General features: G+C 50.9%; 1 protein-coding gene across 5 annotated transcripts in view; it reads right to left on the bottom strand.

The window, feature by feature from the left end:
• Positions 1-1,252: 1,252 nt before the first annotated feature.
• The window catches only part of Itsn2 (intersectin 2), a 121,528-nt gene continuing 112,355 nt past the window's right edge, over positions 1,253-10,425 (bottom strand). For all 5 annotated transcript variants that reach the window (XM_057787848.1, XM_057787841.1, XM_057787832.1 and 2 more), the window contains 8 exons: positions 9,001-9,099; positions 8,256-8,423; positions 7,580-7,795; positions 6,994-7,115; positions 6,238-6,320; positions 3,152-3,235; positions 2,518-2,691; positions 1,253-2,117 (listed from right to left, as the gene is read on the bottom strand). In XM_057787848.1, the coding sequence (XP_057643831.1) occupies positions 1,960-2,117; positions 2,518-2,691; positions 3,152-3,235; positions 6,238-6,320; positions 6,994-7,115; positions 7,580-7,795; positions 8,256-8,423; positions 9,001-9,099 (1,104 nt within the window). In that variant the 3' untranslated portion in view covers positions 1,253-1,959. The remainder of the gene's footprint in view (positions 2,118-2,517; positions 2,692-3,151; positions 3,236-6,237; positions 6,321-6,993; positions 7,116-7,579; positions 7,796-8,255; positions 8,424-9,000; positions 9,100-10,425) is intronic.

The raw sequence follows: 10,425 nt of genomic DNA, 5'->3' as shown, positions 1-10,425 counted from the left end.
GTGATGCCCCCGAGGTGGGGAGGACACTGAAGGGGTTAATGGGGCCTCCTCGCCGAGGGAAGATGTCTGGTTATGTGAGGCTACCCGCCTCCTGGTGGATGGGGGGGTCTCCTCGCATCCTCTAGAAACTTGGGCTCACATTTCAGTGGGAAAGACAATTTGATTTCCTCAGGGGCAGTTCTGGGTTACTAGGCAAAAAAGACTGGAGTTGCTGGCTGTACCCTTTCTAGCCACCAAAGTCACATGAGTCAGATCCTGAGGGCTCCTGTGTCCCAAATTTGATCAAGGTGTCCTGACAGTTGAGAGACAGGGACACTTACTCTAGTGAGGATTAAAGTCCCCATGTCCTGGGGAAGAGTATGGTTGCTGTGTAGCTATAGGTCACAAGGAACCTCTGAGCTTTAAAGCTGCCGGATTGCTGGGGAGTGTAATGCTCCACACGTGGGCTGTCAGCAGCAACTTTCCTGACTCCATCTTGCTTCAGTACCAACAAGACAAGCTCCCTAAACCCAGGAGAGTGGGCAGCGGGCTTGCCCAGCAGCCTGTGCCTGGTCCTTCAGAGCTTCCTAGAATAAGAAGGATACAGGTTGCTTCAGTTTTATGTATCAAGTAGCAGTTTCTTCCTGTTTTAACCAGCGGGTATGTGAGGTCAGCATCTGGAGTCAGAGAAGGGAAAAGTCTTTAAAATTTCAGTCCACTGAACTGTGTGTTCCAAGTGCTCAGCCAATTTAAACAAGAATGGGGAGAATGGAAGAGCCCTGAGCCCTGGCTACTCTAGCTGCTGGAGAAAGATCTGTCACCTTTACTCTGTGATCTTCACTGGAGATTTTGTGTTCAAAATCTTAGTTACTATTTGAAATTTTTCATATTTCAGTATTCAAAACTCAAATGAGCAGTATGGCCATGGCTGTGGCAAGACAGAGGACAGGAAGTGCCGGGGCTCTGGAGCTGCAGGGCAGCAGAGCTGCAGACAGTTCTGACCTCTGCACTCCACCCTTCCCTGTAGGATGCCCCTGTCGGTGCCACGCAGTTCCCCTGCCCACAGCAGTGACCTGTGAAACCAAACCTAAGGCACCTGAGAGCTGCACAGAAGGCTCTGGGCAAGCCAGCGGTGGAGTTAAGTAGATCTCCTGGCCCACCCATCCCTCAGGATTCTTTATAAGCAGTTTCCGAAGGAAGCTGTTAAAAGCCTTTCACACACAGTCAAGCTTTGAGAGGAGTTACATTCATAAACTTATACTTTTATTCTCTTTCTGTACATGTTGGCAATGATAAAGCTTAAAGATGCATTTCTATGAAATATGCAAAACAAGGAATTTACATAAATAATTTATACTTCAGAAATTAAAGTTGAAAAATATTCCCACATTATTTTAGAGTTCACAGTATATTTAAAGTACATCAAGCTTCCCTCCTTATATTTCAAACCGTATTGTCTGAGCAGAGAAGGATAAAATCTAACCAGAATAAAAGGATCAAGTTTCTGTTTATTCAGTGCACAAGTGGATGCTACTTCAGTATCAGGCCACACAGCCCCGCGGCTGCAGTGTTCTTCCCCAGCCCTTCCCCTCCTGAGTGCTGTGGCCCAACAGGGCTCACGTGTGTGGACCGGTTCCAGCATCACCGACTCCACAGTGGACACATTTGCCAAGTGGTAACGCCCGATGGTCTGATGCCTCATTTCCACGTAATACTTTATAGCCCTGAAAATGGAAACCCTGGCACCTAGCGCAGCTGGACGTTAACACTAGTTACAAGGCACTGAGCTGTGGCGTTTGTCTAGAGGAAAGGTCATGTTTGCATAGATGGCTAGCAAGGTAGTGTGCAGGAACATACTGGCCCGGCATGTGGCTCTGTGATAGATGAAGCCATGTGATGCTCCTCGGCCCAGGAGGACGTAGTCTTCCACTCTTAGACCCAGCCTGTGGGCAGCTCCCCCGTGCTGGCTTCTCCAGGCCCTCAGAGGAGAGTTTTTTGTTCAAAAAGCTGCAGGTCAAAGCGGACCCAGACTTCTCCAGTGGGGACTTCATGCAGCAGGAGCCGGCGAGTCGTAGGGCCTTTGTTTTCCTGCTCTGTTCGAATTTTTGCCACTGGAACTTCAGTACGACCCAGGAAGTCTGGGGAATAAACATCACACATGTGAGGATCAAGTATCTTTGTTCCTTCTAAGATTTAAAACCTTGCCAAGCAGGAGAACCCTAAACAGGATTTAGACAGCTTTCAAGCCCTGAGTGAGGAGCCCACAGCTCACGATCTGACAGTGGACAGATGCATGGTTACAGCTCCCTATCTGTCAGCCGACAGGGCAGACGATGTTCTACCCATCCAGTGCTCACTAGTGTTACCTATGTATGCAGGCGGTGCCTGTGCTCAGAGACCCGCTGAAGTGAGCTGACGTGGGCCTGTGTCATTTCCTGTAGCTGTCGTGGGGCAATAGCACAGTTTAGGACCCTGGGTAAAGTCCAGATCCTAGACAACCGGGACCACCTTCAGGTCTCTGTGCCGAGTTAGACTTACCATCTGGAGAAAACTGGTCTCTGTCGAACACAGTGAGACACAGTACGTCCTGGTAAAGATCCTTGATGAAGAACTGGCAGTTGAAGTTCCACTTGGGGTTTAGCGTGTCTTGGAGGGTCCTGGTGGTATAGCTCTGGGAGCCCATGCTGACTTCACAGTATGGATTACTCTTTCCTGCACAGAGACAGGCCAAGGACACATGCAGTGTGGTAAGGAAAGAGGGTGACCAGGGCAGGGTCTGTAGGCTGCTTCACCCAGAGGCTATGGCAAGAAGCGCCACCGCCTGGTGGGACACATTTACCTCAGAGCTGAGTAGCAGTATGGCCCTGTGTTCCCAATGATGCCATAATCCTGGGGAGCAAGTGTAGGTTCTAACAGCAGGACTGCTCCCCACAAGCCTGAGAAGGTGCCAGTGTGACATGCTTTGTGTATGTTCATACATTAGCAATCAAGATGGGAAATGCTGGTTCTTACTGGGAAACAGTGAGTGATGTTGGCCCAATAAACAGCTTATCAGGGTTCTAGCAACACCAGAAACACTGCCTTTTAAAAATTACCCATCATTCCACATTCAAAAGAGGTACCAGTAAAGAGCAGGGTGTTACCACATCTGTTGAATAAAAGCAGCATTTACCATTTGGTTTGCAGGCTTTTAATTCTGTAGCCTCAATGACGTGCACCATCAGACGCCCAATACCTGACGTCTTCTGAGAACGTGCTACAAAAGAGGAAGAGAGTGGTGTTAACTTCTCTGAGAACATAGACACCACAGTGAGGAAGCAATGCTGCAGGGTGGCAGTCTGCTCTGGCACCCTCTGTCTGCACCCTGGAGACTGAACCCCATGTTAGGGCGTGTCCCACCAGCGGCCGAGCTTCCAGCCCTCACTGTGTGTCACTCTGTCTAGACCATGAGCCCCAGGCCAGTGCTGGTGTCATCTGCTACTGCTGGCGAGCTAGCTTCTCCCAGGCGGCCATCTGCTAGGGATGCCTTCCTGGCTGTCTTTGCCCATCAGGATCCTAGTCATCCTTCGAGATCCCGGTTAGTCTCGGTCAGCTCAGCCTCCTTCCCTCTGTGTACCACTGCTGTGTAGCCTTGACTGAGGCCTGAGAGGCTGTACCCTGCCAGTCTCACCTGGACTGCTTATCTAGGCTTTGTAACCACAAAAATGCCTATGAATAGTAATATTAATTTTAAAATGCATCTGTTTGGCAAATAACATGTACTGGTTACTCAGTGTTAGGCATGTGCTAGATATAATATGGATTATATTTAATTCCATAATTGCTTTATAATGTAGCTCCTGTTTAATGGGTGAGGAAAACTGAGTCTTAGGAAGAACCCTGTGCTCAACTCACAGGTTTTTAAAGGCCAGGGTTTCATTCTAGCCCAAGCTGCTGGCCTTGAACTTGGAATCCTTCTGTTTCAGCGACCTGACTGTTCAACTCAACAGTTTCCCCCTTTTTGCTTTTCATTTTGAGACACAGACTCACTGACAGCCATGACTGGCCCAGATCTTTCTCTGTAGACCAGGCTAGCTTTGGACTTGCAGAGATCTGCCTGACTCTGCCTCCAGAGTGGTGGGTCTAAAGGTGTGAACCACCATACCTGCCCCAGAGTTTTTAAATGGCAAGGTTAAAAGGAAACATCAGTAAAAATGTGAACCACTTATGCAAACTTCAATGACACAAAGGACCCTGGTCTTGGTTTGTTTCAGGTTTCAAGTATTTGGAGAGGTTCTGAAGCTGTTTTAGTGTGGGCAGAAGCGAGTCCTGCGCTCACACTGCTGGCAAACGTGAGGTTTGGAAGCAGAAGGAATGCTTGGTGTCTAGGCCTGTGCAGCCTTCCCACCTTTCCTCCTTCAGATTTTCTGGTTTTTATTTTCTGTTTGTCTGTTTTGACAAGTTATCGCTAGTATCCCAGGCTGCCTGGCCTTAGCCTTGAGGGCCTCCGGCTTCAGTTTCAGAGGTGGGTAGCCTTGTCTGTAAACAGTGCTCTGATCCCTGATGTACCCATGTCTCTACCATGGAGCATGCTCTTGTTCCCTGAAGGCAGAGCCTGGCCTGATTGTCTCTACAGCCCCCACTGTGTGCGCTGCAGGGCCTGACACACAGCCAATAACCACGTCTAAATGATGGTACCCACAGAGGATGTAGAGCAGTGCATATAGACAAGAAACTCAGGAAAAACCTTGATTTGCACTTTTGACAAATTAAGAGATCATTATGTATTTTATGAAATGATTCAATCATTGATTTTTCAATAGCAAGTTTTTAAATAGTATTCATTTAGGAAAAGGCAATTTACACATATCCCCAGGAGCACAGAACAAAATAGGGGAAACCTGAATAAAAAACACACAAGAGCTTCAGCTTCAGCAGCGGGAGCCTGAGTGGGAGCACTGGAAGGGAGGAGGGTGGGGAGGGGAGGGAGTGGGAGCACTGGAAGGGAGGAGGGCAGGGAGGGAGGGGCTTGAGTGGGAGCACTGGAAGGGAGGAGGGTGGGGAGGGAGGGGCAGGCCTCCACTGGAGAGAAAGAAGGTGGGGCCTGGCATTCAAATGGAGGTTGGAGGCTAAGGATGCTCTCCAAAGGTCCTTTAGGACACTGAGCTGGTGGACAATCTGTCCTACAAACAGTGTGACATACAGATCCCCTCGTTCTCTGGAGTCAGGGGTGACTTCAGAGAAGCAAAATCTGAAAAACGGTGCAGACTTAGCCCAGAAGGGCTGCTAGCAGGTGCCAAGGAGGAGCCAGAGTTTCACTTGGGCCTTAAAGAGGGGGTAGCATCCTAAGGCAGACCTGGCAGCAGGCTGTGACATAGCAATGGGGGAAGCACTGGGAAACGGGCTACGTGATGGGCCAGTGTTGGAGATGAGCCTGAGTTTGGGATGAGAAACTGTCCTTAATTTGGGAGGCCAAAGGGAGGATGCTCAGGCAGGGGCTGGCGCGCAGAAAGGGAGAGCAGAACCGTCCAAGAGAGAAGGCTGCTGGAGCTGCTGGACAGGGCTTGTCTGGAAGGCTGGAATTGTGGAGAGTAGCCATACCCACTGATGAGCCTGGCAGAGGTATGAGCCCATGGGAGGGCTGTCTGAGGGGCACAATGCTGGGAGAAGGGTAGATTCCCAGGAGGAGGGGGAGAAAGGAGAGCTGAGAAGTCAGATGAAGGTATGCAGAGGAGCCTCAGAATATGATGGGGTGGGGGAGAGGGGGTGTGTAACTACAGGAAGCTAGAACAAGGATTAGTTAGGTTACCCAAGCACAGTCCTTGAAAGTGCCATCTACACAGCAATGGGGGAGAGATGTGTGCCAAACAGTGGTGGGGCTGAGGTGCAGGAGGGGCCAACTGGGCCTGGGGTCCTGGAGGCCAGGATGGTACGGGTAGGGGCCAAGAGGAGAGGGTCAGAGTGACATACCCAGCAAAGGACTCAAGTGGGATGACAGAGCCCCACCAGGGTGAGGTTAGTCATTAAGTGGAGGGGGGGAGAAGGGGCAGGAATGACTGCAGAGAGAAGGCAGGCCGTGTGGGGTCCCACAGCAGGTGGGAGAGCTCAGGGCAGTCTGGAACACCGGCAGTGGAAGGGGAGGTGCCCAGCTCTCCTGCTGTCCTATGAACCCATCTCCAGGCTTCACTGCAGGGCAGCAGCTGGTGCTTCTAGAGCTAGACTGTGGTCTGCCCGTCCACCTTGGGAGCTGGTTCCCACCGCTGGGGCACTAGCAGGTACCTTGGTAAGCCTTTTCCCGTTTCTTCTTCTCGGTGTCAATGTATTGCTCTGAGGCAGCCTTGATCTTCTGGACCCAGGCTGTCCTGGAGGAAAAGCAAAACGACGGCCATAGGACGGCGAGGCACCTCCGTGCTCACGCACAGCCCAGTTCCACAGCTCTCTTTCGCCAGCCTTGGCTTTAAGCTTGTATAGCAGGTTTCTGGCTATCACCTAATCTTAGTCCAAGTGATAGACTGGGCTGCTAACTAAAGAGCGCGGAGACTTGATAAGACAGCCAGTGTTGGACAACATGAGGCCCTTGTGAGGGACTGGGAGCCCTGAGCTGGAAGACACACCACACTGATGGTAACTCAGCATGGTGGCAGTTATCAGGGGACTGTGCGGAGGAACAGCAGCATCCCCTGGGGTCGTCACTAGAGGCGCTTAGCCTGGGAGCTCCACTGGAGGGAAGCAGGGCTGGTGGGGATGTGGCAGGGAGGGCAGCCATCTGGCCAAGTGAGTCTGTGGGATGCAGATCTGTGGAGTTCAGGCAGCCCCCGGGGAGATTCTGGTGGGTACTGAGGCATGGATCTGCCATTTGGGGAGTGTAGGAGGACTCAGGAGGCAGGGAACTGTTAGCAGGCAGTTGTGTGACTAGTGGCTGTGCCAGGGCCTACTGTGGGGCTGGAGTACAGGGACGCACACGCGAGAGGCTGGGATGAGGGTTAGTAGGCCTCCATCATGAGTGGCCACAGGTCACGCGTCAGCAGGACTGACCTCTCATTAATGTTGTCTGTTCGGAGGGTATACACCCGATCAATGTGGGAGATGTGGAAGACAGGCTCATCACTGGAAGGGTCTGTGGGTAGTTTCACCAACACTTCATTCAGGAAAATGGGCTGAAAGAATTAGGACCAAAATATGTGAGAAAATGAGAGATGGGTCCTAAGACTCCACCCAAGTGTGACCACAGAGTTCCGTTCATAGTAGTGAAGAGCCCACGGAGAAGCAGAAAGGGGCTGGTGCCTGCAGGACAAGTCAGTGTCCCTGACTGGGACAGGAGCTCTGAGAGCCCATGCTGCTGATGGAGTCACGGAGAGAGGAATGCCAGCTGTGGCACAATGGTATCCTGTTTGCCAGGAGGAAGCTCCCCATCACAGCAGCAGGCAGTCAAGGGCTGGCACACAGGGCTCCTTCCCTTGGGAAATGGCAAAGGACACTGAAAGCCACTGGAGCAGGGAATGGACAGGGCAGGACCAGATGGGAGGTCCTGTGTGTGTCGTATGTGTGTGTCGTGTGTGTGTGTATGTGTGCTCAAGGTGGAGCGTCCTTAGGCCCCATCTGCGGCAGACATAGGGCTCACCGTCTTATACATTTTGAACTGAGCGCTGGACTTGGAGCTGAAGAGTTTCTCAGAGCTGGAGGATGCAGCGAACTGCCTGACCATGTAGGTAAGCAGCAGGAAGTCGTTGAAGAGAAACCCATGCAGTTCCTTGTTGCTCTTGGTCTTATATAACTTCCCGCTGTGCAGAAGCTTCCGGGGACCCAGGCAGTTGGTGAGGGAGTTGAAAATAAGTTGCTTAGAGAGAAGAAAATGGCACTTCGTAAGTCTGAGAGCAAATAACCCCACTGTCCATGGAAGGCCAGTACCCAGCATCTGAGGGTGCTGCAGAAGACTTTCTAGGAGTACCAGTACCCAGAATCTGAGGGTACTGTAGAAGACTTTCTAGGAGCAGTACAGTTTGAATTACACAACTTTCTAGAACAAATACAAACAAAATATTTTTCTATTTATCACTCTTTAGAATTCTCTCCAGCTCCATGAAAAATCAATACTTGATTCTAAGGATTTCTACCAGTAAATTCAAAGAACTCACAAGGAAGACCCCACTTTGCCTCTCTTGGCAAGGCAGAGCAGCAAACCCAGGGTGTGCTGCAGGCAGGACGATGGGCCCGCATGGTAGTGAGCATGCGCAGGTGTGACACAGCTTCCCTACCCTGAACCTCCCTGGCTCATCCAGCTCAGCACACAGCCTCACCTCTGCCAACCCTTCGCACTGCACATGTGCCTGGATCCACTCCAGCCGGTCTGAATTTTCCTTCTCCCGCACTCCCTCATTCACCTGGGAGCACAGCTCCTCCGCTCGCTCCAGGGCCAGTTTCAGGGAAGAGTGGTCAACGTGATTCTGTGGAGTGTTCTCTAGGATCTGGAGGACAGTGGGCAGTGTCGTGCATGTCACACCGTGTCACCCGCCCATTCACTGCCCTGCTGCGTACATGTGTGAGGCCTCGGGGAAACTTCCCATGAGAGGAGAAGCAAAGACATCTGCCTTGGGGAGCACACAGACCCACAGTCCTTGTGGGAACAGGGGCTGGAAATTACATGGGCTATGGGTAACAGGCACTATGAATCTGACAAGTCTTGATAACAGGCTACAGAATAATGGCTGCCTTCTTGGGTCTCCCTAAGAATATAAGTCATGTGGGGTTTTTTTTTGATTTTTTGTTTTGTTTTGTTTGGGGGGTGGTTTTGCCTTTTTGAGCCAAGGTCTCTGAAGTCCAAGCTGCAGAACATTCACTATGTTCCTTTATAAAACCTGTATTCTTAGAAAGCTTTCTGGGGCTGCTAATGGTGACTCCATGTCCTCTCTGGCTTGATGGCTGTCCCATAGCTACAAGATGGCCTTTACCCTGCCACATCAGTTAGGGCACTGCTCCGTGGGTGTGTGGCCTCTGTCCAGCCAGGGGAGTCCTGCTCCTGAGTCAGCCTGACCGAGAACTCACACTTCTGATGAGCAGGGGGTAGCGAGTGATCCTCTGCATGGGCTTCAGCAGGAAGCTGGACAGGGGCATTCCTTTACATCGTGGGTCAGATGCCAGTTTCTGGAAAACAGGGAGGCCTTGTGAGGAAACTACAGCTCCGGGTGAAGCAACAGAAACACTGGGGAAACGCCCACCTCCCACCAGGCCACTGTCTAGATTTCAGGTTCGTTTTATGACAGGATCTGAAAAGACACGTCAGGTTAGCAACAGGAACCTCTCAGCTCATGAGTCTAGCCCAACCCTGCTTCTCAGCTTTCCCATGCTGTGTGGCTCACTCTTCCTCTGCTGCTAGAACAGCTCTCGCCTGGCTGCTCCACCCAGCCCATTGGCCTCGGTCTTCACCACATTCACTTCTGCCATCTTCCCTCAGTGTAGCTGCTGCCCGAGGCCCAGGCCCAGCACCTGTACGCAGTCATTCTCTGGAGTTCTGTCATGACTACATTACACTTCTCAGATGCTGCGAAGTCACCTCCGTCTCAACATGCCCCCCACGAGTTCGAATTCCCTCCACCTCACCCAGGTCTGTCGGGTGGACAGCTCTTGGTTTCCCCATTTCAGCATGCCTACCACCCCTGCTTCACCAGAAACGTGCGAGATTGCTTGGTGAGAACCGGCTGTGCGCCAGGCCATGAACGTCTGAGTTTTGCCAGTACTGTCTCTACTGCCTTTCTCCATGTTTCTGATTCACACTCATTTCTCAAGACTCAGGCTGTGCTTCTCTGTGGTCACTTTCCCCTGGGACACCTTCCTCCTCTCGGTGACTCTCCTCTGCGTACTTAGTGCCTCTGGGCACCAGGTCACATGGTGGGGGACATCATACTTCAGGTAACTCCGTCAGAAAGTCGGTATCAGTGGCCTGCTGGAACAGCACCTGAAGGGGTCACCAGCACCCCGGGGTGAGCATACAAAGTGGTCGCTGGCACTCTGGGATGAGCACCTTTAATTACTGAGGAGTGATTCACTGCATTTATGTATAGGAAGATTGTCCTTTTTGTTTTCGGATAGACCTGCACCTACATATTTCGCTATAATGATATCTTTATGCTTTTCATTTCTATTAAAAAGTAATATTTGGAGATAGGGTTGTATCTCAGAGGAAGAATTCTTGCCTATTATGAGCAAGACCTTGGGTCTGAGTCCCAGCATCAAAAAATTTAAAAGTAACACTTTGATATACATAGTATTGACAAAATTTGCTTTTACTTAATTTTTCTTTGAAGTACTAGGGATGGAACCTAGGGCCTTGCGTATGTCAGGGAATCACCCTCCTGTTGAGTTATACTTCTAGCCCTATATGCTGTTTTACATTTTAAAACATGTTAGCTGGGTTTCAGTGACACACTCCTTTAATCCCAGCACTCAGAAGGCAGAGGCAGGTGGATCTCT

The sequence above is a fragment of the Chionomys nivalis genome, chromosome 1 (assembly GCF_950005125.1).
Source record: "Chionomys nivalis chromosome 1, mChiNiv1.1, whole genome shotgun sequence".
Classification (NCBI taxonomy): Eukaryota; Metazoa; Chordata; class Mammalia; order Rodentia; family Cricetidae; genus Chionomys; species Chionomys nivalis.
This window is presented reverse-complemented; position numbering and strand designations above follow the sequence as displayed.